Source organism: Scomber scombrus, chromosome 4 (assembly GCF_963691925.1).
Source record: "Scomber scombrus chromosome 4, fScoSco1.1, whole genome shotgun sequence".
Lineage (NCBI taxonomy): Eukaryota > Metazoa > Chordata > Actinopteri > Scombriformes > Scombridae > Scomber > Scomber scombrus.
This window is the reverse complement of record NC_084973.1, coordinates 22,678,697-22,706,673: the sequence shown is the minus strand read 5'-3', so window position 1 is coordinate 22,706,673 and position 27,977 is coordinate 22,678,697. Positions and strand designations below refer to the sequence as shown.

Sequence of the window (27,977 nt, the reverse complement as noted above, 5' to 3'; positions counted from 1 at the left end):
GGCTCAATTGTTGAGTGTCTATGGGATTAAATAACATAATAATGATTCATGAGGCATCAAGGAATTAAGCAAAACTATGCAAGTAGACTAATGACTATAGATAGATATAGATAGATACTTTATTGTTATTACACATACAATACAACTTCATTTAGCATTCCCATCCCAGCAGCATACATGAAAATAAATATATATGTGTATAAAAATATAAGTATGTAAGTAAACTAATGACTGTGATGTGCTGTTATGTGTAGCTTCGTATTTTGTATGTGTCCTGAGTGTTTGTTTTTTTGCTTTGTACTGTTTGTTTATTGTGCCATTAAATGTTTTAATATATTCAACTACTGAAGGGACTGCAGGTGAAAACTATCTATGAACTATCTGTGCTACAGCACATCATATGGTAACATTGATGTTTAACGATGTACATTGTCCCAATAAACAAATTACTACTAAAAGGGAGGTGATGGGGTGCCTTTTTCTAAGATTTGTCTGAGGAAAGGCCCCCAGTCTCAGACTTTGAAACCTCTCCTCTATGTAGGTACCATTTGTAATGATAAATTGTGCATACATTTTGCATTGTTTAATCAATTTTAATGTCTGTCATTCCTAAAAAGAAATGGAGTTAATAGTAGTTGTGATGATTAGTTCAGCTGTGACCTACTTGGTAAATATTTAAAAGTCTTTGTATCGCAATCATTTAAACAGAAATCAATATTTCACCAAATATATTAAAACATAAATAAAACATTCATTGAGAGAGTTTCACTGAGACAGAGTACAGCTTTATTAAAGTCAAACTTCAGGCATGTCTGAACTCTTCAAACTCAACTTTAGAATGAAAAAGGACAGAATCAATATTCTCAAATAAAAAGACAGCCATGTACAAAAAGAGTGTCGTCTCAACAGTCACACACATTTATAAGCAGAATTGTACAGGCAAGAAAGAGCACGCCACAGTAACATGAGTCTATGCAAGTTCAATGCAAACTATGTACAAGTTCTTCAGCAATATGCAGTTATGCAGTAACACAGGTTGAACAGTAATCAACATGGTACTTGTGTGTTCATCCACGTTTTAATTGAAGCAACACCAAGAGAGATAGATATGACCCCAGTTAAAGTTTCTGTAAGCAATTTTACTACAAGTAAAAAGAGATGAGTGCTCATGAAGGTGAGTTTATTTATTATTCCAACACTATTTTTCCTCTGACAGCATGTCATTCAGAAACTTATTGACAGTCAGCAACATTGCACAAAAAAAAAATAAAACTGAAGACGTCACAGTGAACTGAAAAAAACCCTTTGTCGTACAACAGGGGTGATCCATTCTAAAAACAAATTCCTGGACACTTGGAAGAAGAAAAAAAAATCCTCTTCAGGCTTGTTTAAGGGTCACTTAAATGAAAAATAAACATGCTGTCTTCTCAGAAACAAAAAAAAGGGCACTACACGAAGAATAAACCAACAAAACATACACATCAGATTAGTTTTTTAAGCAAATGAAATGCATGTTTGGGACACATAAATTAGGCATTTATAATACTGCTGCTGTGTCAGCTGAGAGAGAGGACAGAAGACAAAACTGGCACAACGTAATTTATGATCACTCGATCTGCAGGTGCATAAAAAAAATAAAAAATAATAATAATAAAGGCGTTGAATGGTTATGCAGAATCTCTGTGCAATGTGGTTAAAACATAAAGGAACACAATTTTTTTTTTTAATAGTGTTGGCATTAAAATTAGGCAGTTAAAGACTTTCTGATTACAGAAGTGGGTTAAAGTGGTGAGCATGCATCAGCTGATCAACAGTCACCTTGAAAAAAAAAAAAAAAGCTTTAAGACCATCACTCAGACATTTCTGACTCAAAGACTCCTGCAGTCTGATAATCACACATGTATGAACGCTGTGTAAAAAAATAATATGTTAATAAATTAAAAAAAGTTCAAGTTAATACGCAGACCGAGTGCTAAAAGAAGTGTCTTAATGATGCATCGAGCTAATAATGAACAAGTACTGAAGTAGCCTAAATCCTATGACTAACTACTGAATAAAAAATACGTCTCTGAATGTATGGAGTTTGGCAGATTTGGGAGCTTAGTTGTGCTTAGTTGCACAAGGAAAATTAGTGAACTTTTTTTCAGGAATTCATGAGTAGAAAAAGGCTTCCCAAATGAGTCGGTGATAATAGAAAGAAAACTGGAGGAGAGCCGTTAAACGCAGAACAAAGGGAGTAAAATCTAATATGCTGAATATGTGCACAAGTACAGGCATCAACGTCATAGAAAAAAAACACACAGAGCATATTAACCTTTCTGCATTCAACGGCTTCTTCTTCTTTCTTTAGTCTGATTTCTTTAAGATTAGATTACTCTTAATAAACAGAAATGATTTGGACAAATTGGCAACGTTTCACCCTGTGGTCCGACATTTTGCACTGACCACCTCGGGAGGATTTCAAAAAACAAACACAAACAAACAAACAAACAAAAAAAAGGGGCAAACAAAAAGTCATGTAACACAAGCAAAAAAAAAAAAACAAGAAAGGCTGAGGCATGGTTTACAGATAAGCTTCCTCCTGTGATGAGTACTTCTGAGTCCAGGCTAAAACAGCACAAAACCTCTCTGAAACGGGATCTTCACATTCCATATATTGAACTGCTTTACACCGCTTTTAACACCAATTACAGTGAGTCACGAAACAGGTCAATGAGCAGCGGCTGTTACCGAATGTGGAATCATTACACCAATGTAAAAAAGAAAAAGAAAAAATGCAATGACTAGATACAGATATATTATGTAAAACTCCCCTTTTATTTTAAATAGTCTATTTCACTTACACCTCAGTGGGGAGGGAGAAAAATTACTGCACTGGTGTTTGAAAAAGAAATTGGTATAAAATGTGGTGCAATAAATACAAAAAAGTTTGAATTTGACAGATGAGCGATTAAAAACACTGTACAGAAGTTTTTGTATTCGTACATTTATACTGGACTGGACTGCTGTGTACACCATTATGTCCTTTATAATAAAGCCCAGCCTAGTAGATGATCTCCTGGTGGAAAAGGAAGTGGTGCCTCTGTCACACGCTGCTGGAGGGCTTTACTGTAACAGAAGAGGCAAACAGGCCGGCCTGGCAGTTATTCCTACTTGTGCCAAAAACAAACAACACAGCTTTCAGGCCACTTCCCTCAAAAAAAACCCAAACAAACAAACAAACAAACAAACAAAAAACAACGCCCAGCTTTCACCAGGTTTCTGACCAAGAGGGGGAAAAAAAGAAAAAGTTACAACACAGTTTATATTCCGCCTACAAGAAGAAGAGGTATCCATTTTGAAACACTTGTCATATGTTCTTTCAGTATACATTTCTGTATATGTATGACCTAGCTAAAATTGTTTAGCGACAAGGCGTGTGAAAGTGCTTTTCAGAAAAAAGTTGGCCAAAAAAAAGGAAAATTTACAAAAAAACAACAACAGCCAACTGCGTCTGGGCAGTAGCTCCTACAGCCAGAATCCAACTTGAGGTGATCCCGTAAGGCTGATTAACAATACTTTAAGACAGTGCCAGTGCTCGCAAAAAGCTGGGCCCCTCTGTCTACAATACGAGTGACAGTAACGCTTCAGAGGAAAATGCAGAACAGAACATTACTGAAAAAAAGAGGAAAAAATTAAAAGGACCTGTCTTGTTGTTTAAAAAAAAAAAAAAAAAGCGTTTCCTTCCTCCAGGAACAACTGGAGAGGCGAGGCTGCATCCCTCCTCATCTGTACTTTACAATATAATGAGCCAATTATGTACACAATGGCAAGTGAGACTGGCAATATGAAAACCACAAGTACTTCTGTAATGTCATACCATTACACTATATACCATTATACAGTATTTCACCTTAATAGGACTATTTTCACAAGGAGGTCTGCGTAATGCTTAACACCTAAACAAACAAACATAATACACCACTCACTGAGATGAAGTGAGAGAATCTGTCTGTAAACATTAACAAACATAGATACGTATATAATTATATTCATCTATACCCATAAGTATATTAAAACCATGTTTAAGGAAGGTTGGAATGTAGTGTGGTCCTGAAAAAAATTGCACAAAAATCGGTCATTTCCCCCCCTCTCTCCTTTTTCTCAGAGAAGAAGAGATAAATACCATGACGGATCACGTCAGGAGTGATGATCGGCTTTAGAGGTGTGTGTGTGTGTGTGTGTGTGTGTGTGTGTGTGTGTGTGTGTGTGTGTGTGTGTGTGTGTGTGTGTGTAAGTGACAGATGCCGACCACAGCGTACAGCAGGTAAACCGAGAGAGGAGCAGCGAGGTGGAGAGGTTCAGCCTCACACCTCCTCTCCTTCCTCTCTCTACCTCTCCCTCCACCTCACTCGTTGAGTTCTTCAAAGTGCCGGTAACTAACAATGTGACAACACTTAAAAATTTCCACAGCTGTAAAAATTAAAAAAGAAACAAAATGAGGTGGTGGTCTGGGCCCTTCAGGGGGCACAGGCGAGCTGTAGAGAGTGTTAGTAGTGGCGTTTATGGCAAGAGAGGAGGGAAACGGTGCACAATGATGCCTGGTCACTTCCCCTGCTAACACCCCAATCGCTCTGCTTTCTCCACAAGCGTCATCGAGGTGTTCATCAGAGTGTTTCGACTCTGCAGAGTGGCCATCACGCTGGTCAAAAGCACTGAATTCCCTTTCGTAGTGCACCGCTTCGGATCAGAGGTGGACTGGAGCCCAGGGAGACTCTGGCCAACAGGAGTGTACTTTACAGGGAATGAGGTATTGAGGGAGCTGCTGCGTCACTCTGATGCCGGCTGGCCCGGATCCGTCTCGGGCTCCTCTTTGACCGTGACGGGGCTCAGAGCGAGGTGGCGCAGCTGAGTCGAGCTGGGGTCGGAGTCCAGGGGGCTGAGAGGGTTGTGACTGGAGCAACAGGGGCGGCCCTCGAGCGAGGAGGCGGTGAGCGCCCCCGTCTCGTGATCCCGACAGAACGAGCGAGGGCAGAAGTCACAGAAAGACGAGGCCGGGGAGCCACAAATACTGCAGTCATGCCACGGACATTCCCAGCGTCCTGCAGACAGGAAAAAAGGAAGTTATGGAGATAAAGACTTCAGGTTTAAGGGTCAGATGGATCAGTTCATCTGACCCTTAAACCATGGATCTGATCAAATGTTGATGCTGTATTTCTCCAATTTTGCTGTCTGGTCTATTCTGTGCTAATTCCTGTCTGTTTGTCTTGGAAGAGGAATTCCTACTCTGTTGCTCTTTCTGAGGTTTCTTCCATTTTTTCCCCTCTAGTAAAGAGTTTTTCCTTATATGGATTAAGGGTCTAGATAGAGAAGGTTTAAAGCCTCCTGAAACCAATTTGTGATATTGGGTTATATAAATAAAACTGACTTTACTTGAATTCACTATCTGGAAATAATGGCAAAGAAACTTTTAATTATACAATTCCAAAACGTACACCCTATTTATTGATATAATGATCCCAACCATGTCAAGTAAGCACCAACTCACATAGAGTAGCTTTTAAAGGGGTCTGTTCACCCATATTACTTATAACATAGTCTTGCTTACTGCTGGTACCATGGAGAGAGTTTCGGTTTTATTTCAGGGGAGAATTTGGTTTGTAGTATTAAAAGCACTGAAAAATTACATTTAAAAATATCCAACAGCAAAGTGAGAGCAGGCTAATAATAAACTAATAAAGTCATCATCACAGTTGTCATGTTATAACAGGAAAAGTTGACTGACGGAAATTAAACATGTGGTCCTATTGCAGTGAAACCATTAATACAGTTGAACGCAGCTGAAATGACCATGAAAAATATCAATTTTGGTTTTATTGGAGTCACACACAGAAAAAGTTAATTTCGTCATTACCGTATGGCGGCTTGGTGAGGTTGAGACACAGCAGATGGTACGCTTTCGGACAGTCCTTCCTATCACACATCACCAGCTCTCCACCCTCTCCGCAGCAGAAACAGAAGTACTCATGTGCATGTTTGCCCTCCGGCCGCAGCTTTCGCTTCTTGGGCTTCAGCTTAGCGTTCCTGGCCTTCTCCTCTTTCTCCATCACCACGGCACTCTGGGGGAGGAAAAGAGGATGAGAAGAAGAGAGAGACACAGTGTCAAACACAGCTGCTAAAGTCAGGATTTTGGGTTTGTGATAGGAAGTAGCAGTAGTGTCCTCACTGTCGGCTGCACCCCGAGGAACCCAGAGCAGTTATCTGATCCACAGTGACACGACGTTCTCCTGTTGCCCACACAGTGCAGGTTGTAGTTAAACGTCAGCTCGGTGCCTGCAGGAACAACAGGGACAACATTTATATTAAAAAAAACTAAAAAACAAACATCTGTGTGCACTGTTCACATATATCACACAATATATGTAAAACATGTGTGTGATGTTCTCCTGTGAACTCACCAGCCTCGATATCGCAGAGGGTGAAGAGTCCGATGCGAACGTCTCCGTTAACTGTCCACTTCTGGGTTTCACAGTTGGGGCTGCAGCTGTGGTTCATGAACCGGGATGAATTTCCTTTTGGGCCGGCGTCGATCACACGATCCTAAAAGCAAAGGCAGATGTTAAAAATGAAAGGTTCGGCGATGTGTTTAAGGGGGGGGGGGGGGGGGGGGTTCTGAACAGTGCGACTGATTTTACCTTGGTGAGGGTGAGCATGTAGAAGTTGGCCACGTGATTCTCGTGGGCGCGTTTGATTCGTTGCTGGCACTCCTCTGAGTCAATAACTTCTCCTACATATTCAGTCACAAAGTCGCCCTGTAGGAAACATTTTAAATTATGTTTTAGGTGATATACAGACACTCTTAAAAAGGAAAACCACTGATTTTTAGACCTCAGGTTTACAGTACTACTCAGCGTGTGAAAACAGTTGTATAATTTCTTCTTGAAAAAAAATAACTTAGATGATATCATCAGTAATATTCTAACATAAAGCCTGGATTACAAACTGACGATATGGAGAGTTTGAGGGGGGGGCTCTATTGAAATAAGTTGCATCGTGGGAATTGCGGGATCAAATGCTTTTGGAGCTTTACTGATAGAAGGTATTAAAAGTCAGAAAGTTTCAGCATATGCTCCTTCAAACTTATTTTATTTTTTTATTTTATTTTTTTTAATCTGACTCCCCAAACTTTATGGAAGTGTGGATAAGTTGCTCAAGTATCGCTTTATCTAAAGTGACCACAACAAGCAAAATCAGTGTCTTTCACGAGGATACTTTGACATGTTTCTCACGGTCATTGATCCTGTGATGTTTTTATATGAAAAGTCTTAACTACTAATAATAATTATGCTAGTATTTAACTGGCAGCTCAAGGTAAAACTGGAGCCACTAATACAGCTCTGGTTTGAATTTTGGCCGTGGACTTTTATGACATGTCATTGATCGCTCTTTGTACCCATGTCCCCTGATCTTACTACTAATGAAAGAAAGAAGATACAATATTTCTAAAAATAACTATCTTGATCATTGGCATTCAATCTGTTTCAATCATTCTCAGCCCTGAAATCATTTTTTAATTGACCCTTTTCAGTTTTTTGCATCCAAATGACTTAATTAATAAAAGTGTGTCCGTAATTAGAAAACATCAGGGGATAGTACTGGGCCGCCAATATTTAATTCAAAAGTTATTTGTTATATTTGAAATTTAACTGTTAACTGTTTTATAGACCGTATATTCAAAAGGAAGATGGTTACGACGTAGTTTGATAGTCAGGCTTTGCATGATTTTAAAGATGTGAGTAAACACAAAAGAATGACTTGCACTGGAGGTTAAGCTCAACACACACCTTCCTCAGAACCTGGTTTGTCCTGAGGCCCCAGCCACGTCCCTCTGTCTTTATCACCTCTGTCTCTGCATACAGCCGTTTGGAGAAACACTGATTCTCACAGTTGTCTCCTGCAGGACACACCTGCCAAGTGACATCATAAAAAAGGTAAGAAGAGGTGGCATCTGATAGTGAATGGAAACAGTTTTTCATTTATGAGAGATAGCTAATTTTTATTCATTCATTCATTCATTTAATTACTCAACAAATCAGCTAAACAAATGATGACAAAAGTGTGCACAGACCTGTGGATGACACTCGTACTGCAGCATGCGGTTGAGACACTGTGAGTCGAGGCTGCAGGGATGCTCGTCTGTTGGTCTGCAGTTGCATCGTGGGATTTCTGACAAGTCAGCAACATGCACCTGCACTTTCCCCACAGGTTTGTTGGACTAACACAGGAAATAACACCCACATAATGAGTAAAGTCACACTAAAAACAACTTCACCCATAATGTTTGTCATGAGTGAGATATTGACGTGGCATTACTTTGATGAATTTGTAGGGCGGAGGTTTGCGAGAGTTTCGTTCCTGCTCCAGAGCCTCCCTGCTCTCCCTCTGAGCCTTGAGCTCCTGGAACCGCCGGGCTGCTTCCTCCAGAGCTGAAACAGATCAACAGCATCTTAGAAATTCATCCTCACATCTGTTTTATAGAAATAAACTTCAACTTCAAGTAGGAGAAAACCATTAATGATAATTACCTTTCTTGAAGGTTTTGTTGATGTTGATCTGACCCGTGACAAAGTTCTTGTCATTTTCAACGTAGGGGAAGACGCGGCCCTGGTTGATCCAGTAGTAGTCGTGGGAACCGAAGAAGAAGACGGGGAAGTCACCGATGTCGTGGCGAAGGCTCTGAATGTTGGATGGCACCAAGCGAGGGTTGCAGATCTCTGCTGGCCACCATCTGCAAGAGAGCGGGACAGGGACATCGTTCAATAAAAAGGAGAAGATATATTTGCACCAAAATCTGCAAATATATTTACTTTGCTTCTTATTAATTTGAAACTTTTGTCAATGACAGTTTAAATCTTTTTTTTTTTCCAGGAACAAACTCTGCAAGGCTCCTGGAAAACCACAGGTTACAGGTCATAGAAACTATATTTTTAGCACATTATCATTTTAATGAGTAATAGAGTTATTATTTGCATCGCATCACCTCAACTATACTAGCAGACTACAAACTGCATAGATCATGTCTCAGAGTCAGTTGTGAGGAAAACACCAATGCTGCACTCTCTGATCAATATTTCCTGAATACCAACCTATATGCATCTATGATCTAACATCACACATCCTGTTTCAGTGTGAAGCAAATTTGTTAGACTGACCTCAAAAGATAAGTCTGGAGATAACCTATATTCCTACTATTGCCAATAAATCTCATAAAAAGACCAAAACCAACAATGTGCAAGTCATTTTGAATACTTTATAACTTCTGCGTTATTTGTGTGGGACTTTCAGGCCAAATCCAACGTGTTCTCACAGAAGACAAATCTTTGAGAGCAGTTCATAAATTTATAGTTTCACTTTTACAACAACCTAAAAATATCCTTGAAACAGTTGGGCAATGTAACTTTTAGCAAATATTACTAAACATGAGTAAACATTGTATTTTTGAGGGGCTGTGAGCTGTAGTATTTACAGCAAGGCTGTGTATTTGGGATCACAGTCCCCATATTCATCATCATTTAAAAAAAAACATGTCACAGGGTGTAACAGTGTGGCTGTAGCACAAAATAATTAGGTAAACCAGATAACACTTCTCCGTAGGGTCAGTACATTTTTTGTTTTGGTCTTTTCATGGGGTTTTTAACAATAAGAAAAATTACAACATATCACTTGACTTGTGCTTCAAATGTGACCATACCATAAACTGACAGTTGCACAACCCTCTGCGGTCTACAATCAGTGCTCTATGCGTACCTGTAGTTACCCAGTTTGACCCAGACAATTTGTTTGTAGTGAGGTTTCTTCCCTGCCCTGCAATCACTGCAGGACCACGCCCCCTCCGGCATCTCCATCTCCAGACACTCCGGGTGGAAGGAAGCTGGGCATGAGTCGCAGCACAGCAACTTGCCTCCTACATTTGTATGTATGGATGTACACATGTAAATGTTTGTATGTATATGTGTATGTGTATGTGTGTGTGTGTGTGTGTGTGTGTGTGTGTGTGTGTGTGTGTGTGTGTGTGTGTGTGTGTGTGTGTGTGTGTGTGTGTGTGTGTGTGTGTGTGTGTGCATGCGTTGTGGGAAATGGGTATGCAAAGAGAGGAGGAGTGTACGATTAGGTGATGCACCTTAAAACCTGGACAAACTCTGAATCTCATTTGCAGACAAGCCAAAGAAAGGTATAAATACTACACTGAAGCTGTAAAACAAAACCAACAGTCTCAAAGTTTGTTTTTTCCAGGATCTAGTATGATAGGAAAACAGTGTCTCAGGAAAATATTTTAACCTGAAGCTGCTTTACTATTTCATTATTCTGAGCTAAGAAACTTAAGGCAGCAGCTTCTTCTTGAGTGAAGGCTCCTGTAACAGCCCTGCTGTGTGAAAAGGACTGATAATGGTTGGCAGGCCCTGCATGGGGTCGTCCAGTTGGTTTCAACTTTTACCTGAGCAGTTACAGCATGTCTGGCAATCAGATTCAGAGCACTGTACCAAGACCAGTCTATGGGAAATACATGCAGCAGCACAGGAATAAAACCAGCCAGCGCATTAACAATGAATTAGGGTTGTATCAAAATAACAAATTATTGGCAAAAGGCAGGCATGCAGTCCTGCTGGTAAAGCAAACGTTTCCCATCACACATACCACATCCTGCACAGACCAGCTTGCATGGAATCTTTTTTTTTTTTTTTAGTAATAATGCAATTTGCCAAATAGTTCTTTCTTCTTTTATGAAATGTTGTGCTGATATCACAACATTAAATAGCTTAATTTCACTATTCATGCATTTGGGGATTCTTAAATTTGATCTGCTGTATTCATGTTGAGTCCAGATTGACAATAAATTCCATCCAAGGCAGGTCAAAGCTCAAGAAAATGGAGGTGAGCCGAAATTTCATTTCATCTGACAATTTCAGATTTCAGTCAAAAAATAAAACTTAGTTGCAGTCGGCATAAAGGAGGTGAAGCTGGACAAGGCCTTTCAAAAACCAAAAAACAAGCCCAGAGTGCTGAAGCAGAGAAGTAGTGCACCTCCAGTAGCGATAAGCTCCACAAACCCTAGCCTAAACTGACCCAGAGTATCCAGCATCAGGGCACGAGACAGTAGGTCTATTTCATTCTTCCCGACCACCAGAGACAGTGGTTAAAACTAGATGTTATCCGTCTTATGCACATGCAGGTCGAGCTTTTAAAATCAACAAAGTCACATGTGACCTGGGATGATGTGATGTATATAAGCCCACATATGGTGTTCCTTTTATCTTTTCATGGCTAATGCACAAACGCAGAATCAAAATAGGAAGATAACTGGTGACTTTTTGCTAGGAGCCCTGCAGCTGCATGGTTGGATATTTGGTTTCATGCTCCAAATGCCGCTATTAGACAATCACAGCTGCACTCTGGCCCCTTAGCTGTTAGACCAGTATTTTCACTGGTTACATTTCTAACGACAGGTGTATTTTGCCCCTTTGAAGCTAGGATAGCAAGGTAAGCATGGCATCTCTTTGTTACCTTGAAGAAAGTTACTTTTTTAAGAGGAGCCTGTTTGCAGGTCCCCCTTACAGTCTGTGTCACTGGACTAAGTGCAGTTGGTGTGTTTTTCTGTTATTGGTAGACAGCGTCTCAGTTACTCCCAGATGAGTGCTTTCACTCGTTGAAGCGTGCACCTCCTTGGCTAGCCTGACTAGCTGAGGTGGAAGGACTGCAGCTTAAAGGCCAGCCCCCATCTAGTGTCTATGAATGTACAGAGCAGGCCCAGATGCTCCCCAACTAACAGTGCCCCGCCTACGAGAAAGGCAAAGAAAGTGGACTGTTTGGCGGCGAAAGTCAACACATGCTTAAGCTGAGTACAGCAGATATGCTCCAAGCCGTGGCCCATCAAAGTTGGTACATGTCCATTGAGTTGAGGGGCAAGTACGTTCATGTTCCAATAGCACTGCGTGCGTACATTCAAAGGTGAGTCCTATCAGTTCAAGGCGCTTTCACTTGGTCTTTCCCAAGCCCAACAGGTCTTCATGACACGGTTGGACCCTACTGTAAAATTACGCCAAAAGTTGCGTCATACCCAGCCAAAGAGTAGTGTTCGCTGGGTTAACCCTGGACTCCCGCTAAATGCTAGCCACATCAAATCCAGGTAGGCAAGGTGGCGCACTGGTAAGGTAAGGCTGAGGTAAGGTCAGTTTCTCTTCCGTTTACCGAAGAACAGGAGGTAGGAGTACAGATGGGGCAAGTTCAGTGGTCAAGACACAACTGTGAGGCCACGACGGCTGTCTTTTAGGAACCCTCAGGTCAGTCTTGTTAAGATGCGTTTCTTTTGTAACTATGTTGGTAAAAGTTAAATGCTGCGTCTGGCGGTCAGGAAGAATGAAATACAAATTTTGAGTGAACGGCAGAGTCACTGGGAATCCTGGTGAGAAGATTCTGTATGAACATATTCCATGATGACGTGGACTTATATACGCTACATCATCCCAGGTCACATTTGACTTTGTTGATACTTAATACTCCACCTGCATGTGAGCGAGACGGATAACATTAAGCACCGTCTCTGGCGGTCACCCAGAATTCATAGAACTGAAGTTACAAACGTAACTCTCGTTTAACTACTGCAGGTTAAGTGACCAATTATATATTCTTAGTGGAGATATTGTACTCATTAAAATTAAGGAATGTTCATTACAGAGATGTTTACTCAGACTGACTGTTCATGCACAGCATAAACCAGTCTCACAATGAGCCTCAGGCAAGAACCATGCATACTAAGAGATTTTTTTGCCGGAAAATGTGTGGCCATAAAAGTTCTCGTACTCAGAATTTTCTGTTTGGTACAAATGAAAAAAACGAGTGATCCACATCTGCTTTAAGAATCATGTACAGGCAGTCTGTCTTTCTCCACAGTGGAAAAAATATCAGTTTGATTTAAGAATCGTAATTCCTTTATCTGGGTGAATATAATTCTTACACAAGCCAACCAAGACTATAATAAATAATTAAAATAGACCATGTCATCATGGCGTAGCAAATTACTGATAGGATCAGCAAGGTCAGTGGTGAAAAAAGTATTCTGATCATTTACTGAAGTAAAAGCAGCAATATGACACTATAAATTACTTAATTACAATTCCTACATTCAAAATGTTGTTTAAGTATAAGTACAGAAGTATTAGCAAGAAAATAAAAGTATCAAAAGTAAAAGTAAAATGTTAAATGTTTAAGTATGAGTACTGTGACATATCAAATTGTTTTGTGTCCCCCTACATGACTACCAAAACCTCTAATTGTGTTGTTTTCATCTGCTGATATGAAACAACAGGACTTGGAGCTCTGTGGAGTCAAATTCCTCTTTTTTAAAACACTTTTTTAGTGAAGGAAATTGCTACGAATGGAGCAGAACAGGCAGCCTTATATAGCAATTTAGGGGCACTGATATTGTTTATGATCAAATATCACTAGTGAGCACCTCCTCATGAACAGTTGGCGTTCAGCAAGCTGAAACTAGAAATTAACAACAAGTTTGTGGCGTTAAGAGTTTTGGTGAATCAGAAATTAGCGTAATTTGAGATAAAACTAAGAAAATGTTCTTGCATGAGGCCCAATGTTATCTGTTAATGTGTTAGGGAACTTGGCTGAGGTTACTTTTTTTAATGCACCACTCTGCATTAAAATTAACTGCAGGTTTAACCAGTTAATTAATATAGCACCTCAAGGCTTTGAAATGAAAGTTGCGAACAAAAAAAAAAAGGGAAACTAAACCAGAATGGGAGCAGGCACAACATAAACACAGACCAGTGGGACAAAGGAGAAAGAGAAAAACTGTTCAGTTACCTTTCCCAACATTCTTTTTGGTAGCTGACGAAGGAGAGGGAATCATAGGTAATTTCAACTCAGCACGATTTGACTCAGTCAGAAGGTAGTGGGACTTATAGGCATATGAACTTAATATGGTGTCAGTAAGGTCTTGCACTAACAGCCCTACACAAGACACACAGGAAGAGACGGGGGTGAGCCGCAATCAAACTCGAAATTACCCAAAAAATTCACAAAAGAGAAAGAACGAACACACAGTCTCACACACACACGCACGCATACGCACAGTTAAAACACAAGAAAAGTAACAAATAAAACAAAGTTTGTCCCGACACAAAGAGGCCAAACAATGCACTCAACTTATGTTTTAACAGGAAAAACTCCAACATCAGATCATAGCTGGATCAAAGTCATTAAAAAATAAAAATAGATAGTGTGTTTTCTGACTTGTGTGGGATAGATGGGATTCTTTAAAGTGGAGTGCAGTGTAACAGCCTGAATCATTCATCATATTAGTATCGAAATGGAAAAACAAACATTACATTTCACAGCACTGCTATTTATGAACAACAATGCCAAACATGAAACATGACATATTAAAGATAAAATGTCTAAACAAAGTATGTGAGCTTTCAGTTTTCATTCATGAGAGGTTATCATAGCTGCATGTGCCCAAAATAATGAGTCTACGGTCAAAAACCAAAGCCACAGAGGGCGACCAGGTCCTGTTTTACGTGTGGCGTGATTCAGAAGACATCAGCCAACTGTGGTGACATCAAGAGCTTCTAATTTTCCCTGATCCGCATGTTCAGGGTTGCCGCAGCTTCAGGAGAGGGAGGCTGTTAGTGAGTTCAAACATGAGGGGCTTACCTCTGGCACACAGGAAGCACCAGCCCACATTGACGGGCGAGGTGAGGAGGCCGTTCCTCTTGGTGCTGCCATGGCTGCTGCAGATCATGATGTGATGGGTGAGGACGACGCTGCCCGCCGCCACACAGCCGTCTCCCGTGTGATAGGCCACCGGACAGCGGATACAACGCATCAGACGACCTGGACAAGAAGCAGAGGAGAGGGACAAAAGATTCAATGATAGGCTCATCAATCATTCTTTATTTACGATATATATCGCATTATTTTAACCGCCTACCATTTACTTATTTAAGTGTCTCACGTAGGACAATACACATCAGCAATGACGCAAAATAACAATGGTCCATAAAAGTGTCCAAAACCTCCATCTATGTAATGAGGGATGGTTCTGGACAGTTTTGCCCAAACTCCTGTCCTTTCAATCACGTTGTAAGAAGGGACAAAGATTATGAGATCAATGTGAAAAGCTCACGCCTTCAGTGCAGTCATGTAGCTGCGATGCAGTGCAGCACAGATATGAAAAGATTTGCTCTGTTTCTTCACAGAGTTTTGACAATGAATTAGGTCAGATTCCTTTATGTGTTCCAGTGGTAATTAAAAAGGGATCCAATGGACAAAATAAGACTGTCTTATTTAATTTGTTTGGCATGCAAGACAATACACTTTATGGTATTATCACATTTAATAAGATGTATGTGTATTTTTCGAGAACAACACATCCATGAGCGACTCTTAAAGGATAGTTTTTCTCACAATAATTATTCCTCTTCTACAAAATGCACTTACAAATTTTTTTGCTTGAAAAACTGTAACTGCCGAAGATGTTCACTTCATTTGACTAACTCAGATAGCTGAAGCCTCAATTTATCTTCAGATACATTTTTAAATACATTTGTGCTCAAAACGAGGACTGTGGGTTTTCTTCCCCGTCACTTATACTGTAAGTGCATTTGGAGGGGATCTTCTAAAGGCCGCTATGAACAGGAGGAAGCAAAACCTGTTTAAAGAATACATAACATTATTCAATTACAACAAAAAAAGAAAAAAAAAGTTTTGAGAAACATTTCCTCTTCGTTTCCATGCAAAACATCCATGCTATCCAACTTTGCTTAACTACCTATATTTACCGTAGGGTTTGAATTACACACTCAAAGCCTGGTGTCAAAGGTATAAATTGTAGTTGATGGTGCCACAGTGAGACAAATGTTCTTCAGGCACATTTTTGGCACTTTAGCATTTTCATTTTTAAACCACAGTTCATCTCTTCTTTTTCTCACATGGGGTATTTCCAGCAGAATAACACACCATCATCTTAAGACATTTCCAGGAACACAGCAATTACTTTATTTTTCTCCAGCTGTCTGCAGTCTCCAGACGCCCTTCAATTAAAATCACATTTGGTTCGAGGTGGAAAAGGATGTTTGTGGTGAGACTGTCACCAACTGATCTACAGAGGTGCATCAGATTGGCACAGACCATGATTTTAAGGAGTGCCTCCTAAAAGTAGCACCATTTTGTCTTTTCTCTCTTTCTCAATATCATTTTTCTCAGGAAAACACACCCTATGTCTTTGCTGATGTGGCAACGTCTTATCTGCAGACTCAAACAGGAAACCAGAGAAGCTACGACACAAATCAAACGGTGTTTTACCTTTGCTGGCTCGCTGCACGTCTCTCTCCAGGCAGCAGGTAGAGCAGCTGTGCTGAGGGCAGCTGAAGCCTCCGCCCGAATTGCTGGTGGTTCCCGGGAGTTTACGGACACAATCCTCGTGGTAGTAACAGCCACATCCAGACACAGAGCAGCGCGTCACCTCCCGCCCCTCTGTTTTACAGCTGAAACACGGATGATTGCCTGGAAAAAGGATGACAGAGAGTCTCTGATAGTAAAGAGCAAAAAAGCTTTGGATATCAGACACAGTGAAGCTGAAGCTGTTCGCTCACCATTTCTGCATTCCAGACAGGTGAACCTGCCTTCAGGTAGGGACGTCAGACCGAGACACTCTAGGTGAAACTGTCTGCTGCAGTCTCCTTCACACACCACCAAACCCTCTCCATACACCTCACAGATCTACACACACACACAAACCAAGTCAAAATATGAATACCTGTACATCCACAGAAGAAAGAGAATTTGACAAAGAGGAATGATGAGCGATGCTGACCTGGCAGACAGTGTCCCTCTTCCCCGTGCTGCTGTCCTGACGAGACAAACCAGAATCCACAGACTGAGTATCTGAAGCGTCTGCATCAGCAGCTGCTGGACTATCAAGACTCTTCCCAAATAAACCCTGTGAAATAAAGACCACGCGTGTTGATGTGTCCTGCGAGCAGGAAACCAACCCCCTATGTTTAGCTAACGCATCGGTTCCAATAGATTAATCGGTCTCCAGTTCTACAGTGAAGACATCAGACATGATTTCGGTTACTTTTTATGTGAGGAAACTCACTCACATTAAACTGTGATTTCTCAACACTTTTGGGCCCGACTAAATCCAAGTTACACAGATGTGAAGAAACTTAGCAGTCCAACAACATTAAACCTACAAACAACCCAGAATGCAACACAATCTTATGCAACTGTCATTGTGTAAGTTAATTCTTGCTCCATTCAAAGACAATTGCTGCTGTTGTGGAAACAACATTTCTTGTTCTCAAATATAATACAACCTGTACTTCTAATATCGTGAAGAAAATGTCATCTTGTTTGTCGTGATAGTCTAAAAAGTCCTGCACGCTACTAAAACGCATATTTAAATTATCCAAATAGAAAAGGTTAAACAAAGACAATGATTATAATAAGATGACTGAACGCCGCCTTGTCACTTCTGCAGAGTTAACATCCGATTTACGAGAGTCAAAATGTAGATTCTGACCTGTTTATACGGATCATGTGTTCAAAAGAAATAAAATCAAACAGTATTTTCCTCTTAGTGTGTGTGGTGTGTGTGTGTATTTATTTGTATGTTTTCCAACCCTACCTGCGGGTCGTTGAGGCCTCTTGAGTCAGAATCAGAGGTGTCCCTATACTGAGATGAAGCCATCTCTACATCTGTTGATGCTCTACTTCGCTTCTTCAGTGGCTTGCAGGCATCTGAGATCTCACTGGCACCTAAAGGATGACATTACGGACAATAAAAAGGATGGATTTCACGTTCGGGAAATAAAAGAGTTGCCGCCAAAGGCTTTTACAAAAGGCTTAAAAGAGTTGATCATCTACCTTTCTGTGAGCCTGTCCTCAGTGTGGTTTCAGGAGCCATCTCCGCCTGCGATGAAGTTAAAGTTTTCAGTTACAGTGGTCGTCATTTTGATTCAGATGGTAGCAGCTAAGTCTGAGAAAATGTGATACTTAAAATAGGACCACTGCATTGATGCAGCAGGGGTACAAACACTGGGGACTCGAGCAAAATAAAAAGCAGGGTTTTTTGGCTCAACTTTCTTATCTTCCTGCAACACACTGCACTGACTGATCAAATACCTGATTAGTTTGTAATGTGAATGCTGGATTTCTGCTGTTTACGCCACAATGGTCACGACGAAAAATGAAATGATTACAGCCCTAATAACTTTCAGTTCATTATATTCAGAAATACAGTGCAGTATTTTAGCATCTGATTAGTCTTCAAATTTATTAATCTATTACACCAACTGAAGTTCCTGGATTGTATTGTATTGATGCAACAAACACTGACACTTGCATATATTTTTAAAAATATATATTATTCCTTTATTTAATAGCTGACAGTGGAGAGGAAAAAAAGAAGAATGTACAGAAAATATGGAGAGAGGGGCATGACAATGGAATTAAACTGGGACGTTGGGATTATATGTTATGTTTCTTAATCAGTCGGCCATCAGGAAGTCTGCACACCAGGTGAGCTGTGGAGGATGGATACCTGTTCCTTTTTGGTTTTCTTCTTAGGGACGGGATCGTTGCCTCTCTCTGACTCAGACCTGCTCCTGACTGACCGCCGCTGTAGCTTCCTCTCCTGAGAACCTGAAAACACATGAAGGTGTTGAGATGCTTCTCTTCATGGCTGAAGGATATCTCGACATGTCTCAAATGTCATGTCTGGATTTTACAAACCTTGTGGACTACTGTGGTGTGAGCTGGGAGAGGAGGTCTGCTGCATTCCTCCCTCCTCACTTCTCCGACTGGCGGGGGATTCTCTCCTCTCCTCTCCCTCTTCCTCTGCCTCATCCCCGTCTTCTTCCTCCTCTGGACTGGGTTCCGGTTTAGCCCTGCTGTCCTGCTCAGACAGAAACCGGTGCATATTAAAGGGGACCTACTATATTTTTTGTGTGGTTTCTGTTATTTATACACTGTTATGATGTTGAATATTGTTGTTAAACATGATAAAAGTTCCAAAACTTGAGGTTAATGTATGTAGAAATGCAAGTCAAAACACAAGGCTTCAACCTGCTCTGGTATTTTTTTCTTGCTGACGAGCTGACATCAGATCGTCTTGCATTCCTGTAAAGGCTCGTCCATTGTGCAGCCTTGGTTGCTAAGGTAGTTGCTAAAGTTTTTCCGTGTGTTCTTTGCGTTGTTCACTCACATATTTCGCATTGGATTGCGACTCAACCATGTACAAATGAATCTGAGAAGTCAACATTTCAAGTAAAGAATAAGAAAAATAAGTGAAATCCTATTAATATTTGTTTACGTAGCAGTTGAGAGTCGGCTCTGACGCAGCTTCTGGAAACTGACCAATCAGAATAGAGTGGGCTCATCAGGAGGCCTTAAAAACAGGAACTAAAACATCTTGTTTCAGACAGAAGCTGAACTGAGGGGCTGCATGAAGAGCCAGCATAAGATAAATACGTTGTTTGTTTTTTTAAACTATGCATAATGCAAAGTTACTCTAGTGGAGCCCCAGAATAAAAATATAGAGCTGCAAATGAGCATAATGGATCTCCTTTAACTCACAGAATACCACTCATATGAAAAAAGTTGCTTTCTGCCTCAGTTACACCAACCTCAGGTGAGCAGTATCCCAGGTCGGGCTGCCTGGCCTCTCTCTCCACTCTCTCCTCTTTCTCCTCTTCTTTTTTCGGAGAGGCAGCTGCTTTCTTCTGCAGCAGAGGCCAGTCACACTTTGTGATCTCCACATTGAGCCTCTTCATGGTGATGGAGAGAGGCAGCAGCTTTCTTGCTGCTGCAGTTTTCCACGCTCTGACCGGTGGTGGGGAATCCTGCCGTGCTCGTGCATCAGAACCAGCATTCTGTTTAGGGGAACCAATTTTACTCGCGTCCCCCCTCTGGTTCTTCTCCTCGTTTGATGCCTGGGAGTTCGTGTTGTCGTCTGTATTTGAAATACTACACTGCCTACGTGGTAGCAGCCTTCGTGGTGGCTGTTCTCTGTCTGGTGACTTCACTCCTCCGTCCTCCTTCTTGGTGGTTGAGCCGCTAGAACGCCGGTTTCTTTTCTCCGCTCTGATGGTGGGTTTCTTGGCTGAAGGGCCCTCACGAGGGTCTGGATCAACGTAAATGAAGGTGTAGTTGTCAATGCGCTCCTGCCGCGACATCACGAAGGCGTCCTCGGCGTGGCCCACACCCACTTCCCACTGAGAACGCTCCCTTTGAGGGATGGGTTTCAGAAGCTGGAGAAGAAAAAATCAAAAAGACACAAATCAAGTAAAGAACTTCACTTGCAGAAAGAGCGCGACTGAGCGAAGACACATTACACACCACTCAAAAGTTTGGGCACACTTTCTCATTCACGGGTATGGGAAGTTGTGTACAAAGTTTTTCATAATATATAATGAAACATCCAAAAATCTTGGTGTTGTCTGCTGCCAGAGGACACTGCTCCCTGCAGTTTACAGTAAACAAGGCCATTTTTATGTCTTTTGTATTACTGGAAGCACATTTTGAGCTGTCTTGTGGAGAGGACAGCTCAGAGCATGCTTACACTAATGCAAAATGAACACAAATTGCTCTTCTAATTAGGAAGTATAAATAGTTAAACTAGAAATTGTTAATATGACATTCTTCCATCCTTTGTAATACTCAAAACACCAATACCTTTCTGCATTTTGAAAATAACAAGCCCTAATAATAAAATAACTACATTGGCAGAGTAGAATATAACAGATCAGACAGATGCTGGTGTGGAGAGCACTCTCAGGATTTAGGAATACAGTTAATACAGTATATTCATTATTAAACTTTAAAATATTTATCCTTCTCTGGTTCATTCTCTCTCACACCAAAGTTGAGGGATTCTTTAATATATCTTGTATAAATATTCATCAACGAAAGTAGTATTAGCTAATATATTATCTGATGTTTTCACAGGATCTTTATCACTGCTATTACTTCTACCAGCTGTGTGTGCATTTTCTTCTACACCCGTTTTATATATGTGCATATGGTTTAGTCATTGGTTACCTTCTTTTAACACAAAAGAAGTTTTTCTAATTGTAAAATCCACAGAAATGATGTACATTTTTAAAGAAAAATCCTCATACATAAAAAGCCTCAATCCTTTATTTCCTGGTGATACTGAATGTTGACTTTGAGTTAACCACTCTTCCTCGCGTACACGTCATTTAAAAAAAAAAAAGACAAAAAAACTCATTATGTCTGATAAATCTGTCAGAGGTTCTTCGTTTGACTCGTACATACTTTGTGTTTTTCGACAGGGTTTGAGGCCTTGCGCAGAGTTTCAGCCTGAAGCTCATCAAACTGTAGCTTCCCCTGGTACATGACTATCCTTTTCTCGTGGATCCATGCTCGCTCCGCCACACTGCCAAAAAACTGGACGTGATACTCCCTGTGACCTATACGGCAAATGACAAAATCAAGATAAGGAGCTATAGAGTCTGTTAAGGGCAAACAGTATGTGAGACTTAATATGCAGGGTCGGGGTGTCAAAGAGAGATTTTGGACCATTGTGATCAAACTTTAAAAGGAACATTTGTGTCCAAAAAGATTAACAAAGGTCCGTGTTTATCTGTTTATTTTTACCTCTGGTGTTGATGCGCGTGTGGACATTCATCTGCGGGTCAGAGGAGACCATGCAGGGCCACCATGGGTATGTGCCCACCTTCGACCACACCAGATCTCCTATCACAAACTCCTTACAGAAGCCCGTCTCTTGGATCACTGAAGGGTGATGGACCTTCGGAACCTAAAACAGAACATAAACGGATCAATAGTCTGCGTTAAAAATAAGAAAATGAAGTTTTTATGTCACGTTTTAATTCTTCGGAGAATGAACGGTTGAGCTCTTGCCTTTGGCGTCTTTGGTTCGGTTTTGATGACGGTCTTCTGGGGTTTCTCTGCCGGGGCCGCGGGTGTCTCTCTGAGCTGCTGCTGGAAATGGGTGTCCTCCTCCTGACCCGTGGTACCTGCCTGAGTTTGGACCTGGTCCAAGCTCTGTCCCTGGACCTGAAGCTGCAGTCTTGCACTCTTTTTCCTCTTCTCCTTCTTCCTCTCATGTCTGCGCTGCATTGGAGTGGCCTCGTTCTTCTGAGACTCCTTCTGAATTCAGAAAAAATTGAAAAAGGAAAACAGTGGTGATGAGGCGTCAGTGAACTTTTTTTTCCTATAAAAAGGCAGCTCAAAAATGGATCTCTTTGTGTAGCGATATCAAACATTTCTCAGATATCTACTTCTTAAGTGATGCTGACGGCTGATTAAAGCAAACCAAGATGCACACTGCGTAACAATCCATATGAATTTCTAATGGGCCAGGTTACACTCTTTATCTATCTATATGACTGCCTTATAATTTAATGTAAGGTATGCTATAGTTTTTATGTGTTTACTGTATGTGGAGCTTAATAACTGGTTGTTTAATTGATTGACAAAAAATTGATTCTGCAAAAATGTTAAATTAATTAATCAGTGAACAGTTTAAGGAGAAATTATCCCAATTCAAACGTGAAGATTTCCTGCTTTAATAAACTGAATCTCTTTTGGTTCAGTTGTTATAATTCAGACAATATGAGCAATTTGAAGATGTCTCTTTGGGCACCAGGAACTTGTAATGGGCATGTTTCTCTATTTTATAGCATTTTATAATCCAAACAATTAGTCGACAAAGTATTTGTCAGGTTAATCATTAATTGAAAGAATAATTAGTTGCAGCCCTATTGTATTGTTCAGGGTTTTGGAATAAATTTGCAGATTTCAATGTCTCAGATGTCTTTGAGGGAACAAAATAGTAATAGACAAAAAAAAGACCCACAAAAAAACAAATCTCAAGACAAAGCAGCTGCAGTATGGACTGACACTCTTTTTTTCTCTCTTTTGATCCAGAAATGAATTCAAGTAAAGATTTTGAGAGCAGAGATGCTCTACAATGTCTTTAAATGTAATTTTGTTCATTTGCACATACTGATAAAAACAAGAGCTGTCAGCAGAAAATTAACCAACAACTCTTTTGATTGTTTTATCTTGACGTAAACTGAGTATGTTTTGAGTTTTGGACTGTTGGTCGAACAAAACAAGACAATTGAAGACGTCACCTTCAGCTTTACAAAATCAAGATGACAATAAAACAATCAGAGCAAAGTTTAAGAGATCGAAACACCAGGTTAGATGATTCATATTTTATATCTACTTATTTAGCAGAAGCTTTTGTCCAAAGTGACAAATAAATGAGGTCAAATCCCACCACAGTAGAGCACCACAACACTTACTTACTCAAATTTCACCTCACACAAGAGCCTCATGGTTGCAGGCATAAATCCATAGAAAAATGGATTTTAGCCCTTAAAATGTATATATATAAAATGCTTATCATGTGATTTCCTTTGATAAGTATCAAGTATGAGTGTAGTTTAAATTGAATAAACTACAGAGGACTATTCATTCTCCTCCGAAATGAAAAGCTAATGTAAATGTAAATGTAAAAAGACAAAAGGGACATGAGCACTGTGTCTCCAGTGGTTTGATTTAGCCTCTTTATGTGAGGATAGTTGAACATGAATACTCTACCTGCAGTTCTTGCAGCAAGTCTCCACACAGAGCAGATTCAAACAGCTCTTTGCCGTTCTGATACGTCTTGATGATCTTCAGCTTGATCTCTGGAGAGCTGGTTTTCTTCAGCACCCCACTGGGGGTGTTGGACGGGGTGTGTGAGGGCTGAGAAGAAGGTGTGCTGTCCACGAGGGAGGGCGGAGGGCTGGAGGAGGGCAAGTGTAATGGCGGAGGAGGCGGGAGAGTGTGGGTCATGATGTGAGGCGTCTGGGGCATGTGGTGCTGGGAGGGAGGCGGTGGAGGGCTCTGTGGGTGCGGGTGGGTTTGTATGTGAGACGGGTTTGAGTGGAAGAGATGTGCTTGGTGGTGGTGGTGCGGGTGGTGATGGTGGTGGTGGAGGTGAGGGTGATGCGTGGGCAGCGGTGGCGACACAGGGGATAAGGGTCTTTCCTGGAGGCCTGGGCCTCTCAGGACCGTCCCCTCCCCCGGCATGAGGCCATGCTCGCTGTAGCTCCGTATGGCCCCGTAGCCGTTAGCTGAGCCATTGGGGAACTGCGAGTACATGGAGAACTTGGCCTGCGGCTCGTACATGCCGAGTCCCGGCGGGTAGCCGTTGGAGACCTGCGGCATGTCCTCCGAGGCTGATGGCGGGTAAGAAAACTCCGCATCCAGGGCAGCATCGTAGGAGGGACCACCATCCTCGCCCGGGTCACTGCCGGTGTCGCAGGTCCCTTCCTGTCTGATGTTGGCGGAGTCAATGAGCTGAGGGGGTTGCTGAATTGTATTTCCCATGATCCCTTGCATGAAAGAGAAGGAGAAATCCATTGTTGGGCTCCTGCATCCTTAACTGTCTTTTTCTTTGACTGGACCTGTTAGAAGAGACGGACGCAATTAAATAAGAAACAAACTAACTCACTCTGATTAAATACCTTCTGAAATCAGGACAGACAAACCTTCCAAATACCTCGTTCCATGTTGCACCACACTGACAAAAACCTATCTCTCAATCTGGTTCAGCTCAGCACCAGATTATGGTAGTGCACACAGCAGATTCATAATATTTTGCTCACAGGCCCCAAAACACACCAGCTCACCTGTTCTGGGATGTTGTCCTGTCCTCAGTTTGCTGTATTTCACGCATCTTGTGGCAATTTGATATTTGAATATGTGTAAATACAGGACCGTGAGCTAAATGATGAGCTAAATATCAAGCTAAATATCAACTGACATCATCGGTTTTAATACTGGATTTTGTCAAAATGTTTCTCTACAAGAACTCAGGTTTAGGTAAAAGTTTAAAACCATGAGTCCCGTTGCTGTGACCCTGTGGTTAAGATGATTATCATCTAACTACAACACTGCTGGGGCAGTTTCACATTTTACACACTGTATTTCCTGTCTGTTAAACTGTTCAGTATTTATCTTACACACACGTACGACCTGCCTTTACAGTTTCATAATTATTGTGCTTTGATTTTGCATATTTTCAATTAAATGTTCAATTAAATCAATAAACCATGAACTGATTGACACATGGTGAACCTGAGGGTCTGTTGGCTGTTTTGCTGTGTTGGTAATGGAGCTAATGGATGTGTTTTAAATCCATTAGATATTAAGTGACATGCAGCACCAACCTGAAAATACAGATCTCTCTAATCTAACCTCCTCAGCTTGAAGACCATCATCTTTTAAGTATTGTTGTAACTGTTTTAGCAAAAACACCAATTTTCCACCTCGAGAACTGACACGTAGTGAGGTGCAGATACGTGTGAGCTTCAATGCAAGTCCATCACAAACATGGTGCAAAATTAACTTTCTTACCCACTGTCTCAATAGTTTGTGATTGTTCACATTTTACCAGCAACTCACTCAATAGATTATCATTGGGTTTTTTTGGCTGGTGAGTGAAGAAAATCTATCAGCCACTTACATATTCAAAGAATTTGGCCGGTGCTAATTTTCATTATTTGCTCATTTTCATATTTGCTCATTTTTCTTCATCTTCTGCAACAGTAAACTGAATATGTTTGACAGTGCTGGACGTTACTCAGATCCTTTAGTTAAAGTACCAATACAGCAATATTTTAATATCATATATATATACTCTACTTTATATACAGTTAGTTTAGTCCAGTGGTTCCAAACCTAGGGGTCGGGCCCCTCCATAGGGTCAGCAAATAAATCTGAGCGATTGTGAGATGATTAATTGGAGAAGAAAGAAGCAAAAAAACAAAGTTTTGATACACAAATCTGTTTTCAGTTGTTGGACTTCTTCTCTAATCTTTGATTTTTGCTGCAATATTGTATAATCACTATCTGGTGGAGCTGTTACTGTAACTCATAGACATCTGAAATGTGACCCCGACTACACACTGCTTTTTGTAAGATGTCAAAAGCCAAAAAGGTTGTAAACCACTGATTTTATCTTTAAATATGTGTTGGATTTTAAAAGCTTGTCATGTCATCAATTGTGTCACATCTTCATCTGAAAAGTAATGGAAGTTTTCAAATAAATGTAGTGGAGTAGAAAGTACAATATCTCCCTCTGAAATGTAGTGAAGTTAAGTGTAAAGCATCAAAAGTAAACACTCATGTACAACTACTTCCAAAGTGTGCTTAAGTACTTAACTTGAATACATGTACTTGGGTATTTTCCACCACTGAACACTAGTCAGACAAAACAGGACATTCAAATATGTCAGGATGAGCTTAGGGAAATTCTGAAGGGCCTTTTTAAAATATTTTAACAGAAAAACGATTAATTGCAACTCCGAGGAGTCAGCTTGTACGGTCCCAATTTTCACCCCCCAAAAAACAGGACAAAGCAGCCAACATCCCCTCCAGTCATCATAAAACTACGATCAAAACAACTCAAATTCCAGGCAGCTTGCACTTGCAAATGAAGAAGTGCATGACCTCCCTCTGTGCTTCGCCATTAATCATCTGTTAAGTTCCTATTTCTCAGTAAACTACAGTATAGATCTTTTATGTGTGTGTCTTTCTTTTTAATTTCATGCAACACAAACACATGATGTGTGTATGTGTGGCCTGCTATCAGAAAACAAAACAAAGAGCCAACACACACTTTGACACTTGTTTTAATGTCTCTGGTGATTAATGATCAGGTTAAAAGTGCCCAGTAGCTGCTAGTATAATCCTTTTTGATTGTGGTTTAATTAGTGAGGCAGAGGTCCAGGTGTTATGTCAAAGTCTGTTCCCCCTTTCTCCAAGATTCCCCTAAATCAGATGTCTTGTGGAGGTGCTTAAACGTTACCATGCATACCATGCATACCTTAACCTCAACCATAACCTGTGATGTTAGGCTATGAAAACCCCATATATAAACAGGACAGGGGAACATTTTTCTTAGTTGGGGGTAACAGACTTGGACATAACACCAGTGCTGGATTATAATGGTTGAAGTAAACATCCATAAAGGTGTCAACTAACTACTAAAAATATGCTATTTAAGACTCATATCCACTGTGGCAAACATTAACACCTTTTATTAAAACGGTGTGCTTTCATTTTTTAAAAGAAGATAATTCACTAAATGAGCTTAAAGCCTTTTTTCTCTGCGCTGTTAGCCTGAAGCTACCTGGCAGCATCAAAAGGGGGGGTTGTGTTGAAAAAGATGGTAACCATTAACGAGATAAATATAATAAAACCACGTGTGTGTGCGCACGTGTGTGTAAATGAAACCGTGCAAACATGCGTCGTTTAACCGCACACTAACTCACACTAATTGCTTCTTTTATAAGTTTATCCATTTATCACACATGGAGAGCAAAAAAGATGAAAGAGGGGGAAGCTAATGTTGGCTAGGCTAGTGTTACAATATGGCTGCCCTCTTTTTTTTTTTTTTTTTTTTTTTTTTAGCCCCTTTAAATCAAATTGTCTGGCGAGATTACACCTCCATCACTGCAGGTTTTAGTAAAAGAGACGCAAAAATGTGCCTAAATATCAATCAATAAGGGGTGAAAATGAGACTGAGAGGGGTTTTTATGCTGGAGGAGAGAGAGAGGGAGAGAGAGAGGGACAGAGAAAGGAGGAGGGGGGGGATAACAACATGCAGCAGCAGCTTTTGGCAAAACACGCTTATCGCAAAAAAAAAAAAGAAGAAGCAGCAAGCACAGATTTTTAATGCCGAGTCTCGACATGCAGCAAAAAGAGGCGAATAAAAATGAATTAAAAAGCTCGGTACCTGCAGCGTGTCCCATTCTAAACACATACACCAAGCCAGCAGCGTGTCCTCGTTTAATCTATGGGGGTGAGAGAGAAAAAGCTTTACAAAATAAAAAAATAATCCTGTAATATTGGTTAAAAAAAAGAGCGCAGGCCTT

General features: G+C 40.7%; 1 protein-coding gene across 2 annotated transcripts; it reads right to left on the bottom strand.

Annotated features, from left to right (window-relative positions):
• Positions 1 to 674: 674 nt before the first annotated feature.
• nsd3 (nuclear receptor binding SET domain protein 3) lies at positions 675 to 27,977 on the bottom strand. Of its 2 annotated transcripts, XM_062418325.1 has the most exons (25): positions 27,839 to 27,977; positions 23,653 to 24,503; positions 21,943 to 22,191; positions 21,676 to 21,838; positions 21,334 to 21,488; positions 19,683 to 20,306; positions 18,790 to 18,952; positions 18,599 to 18,699; positions 17,923 to 17,968; positions 17,684 to 17,814; positions 16,868 to 16,993; positions 16,647 to 16,773; positions 16,357 to 16,557; positions 14,707 to 14,886; positions 13,855 to 14,001; positions 9,787 to 9,943; positions 8,565 to 8,767; positions 8,353 to 8,465; positions 8,108 to 8,254; positions 7,824 to 7,946; positions 6,675 to 6,791; positions 6,438 to 6,579; positions 6,206 to 6,312; positions 5,894 to 6,098; positions 675 to 5,081 (listed from the first exon to the last, which is right to left on the bottom strand). In XM_062418325.1, exons 2-25 carry the CDS (start codon positions 24,457 to 24,459, stop codon positions 4,810 to 4,812), a joined length of 4,806 nt encoding a protein of 1,601 aa, XP_062274309.1. In that variant the 5' UTR covers positions 24,460 to 24,503; positions 27,839 to 27,977; the 3' UTR covers positions 675 to 4,809. The 2 variants fall into 2 exon arrangements, with proteins under 2 accessions (XP_062274309.1, XP_062274310.1); XM_062418326.1 differs by lacking the exon at positions 13,855 to 14,001.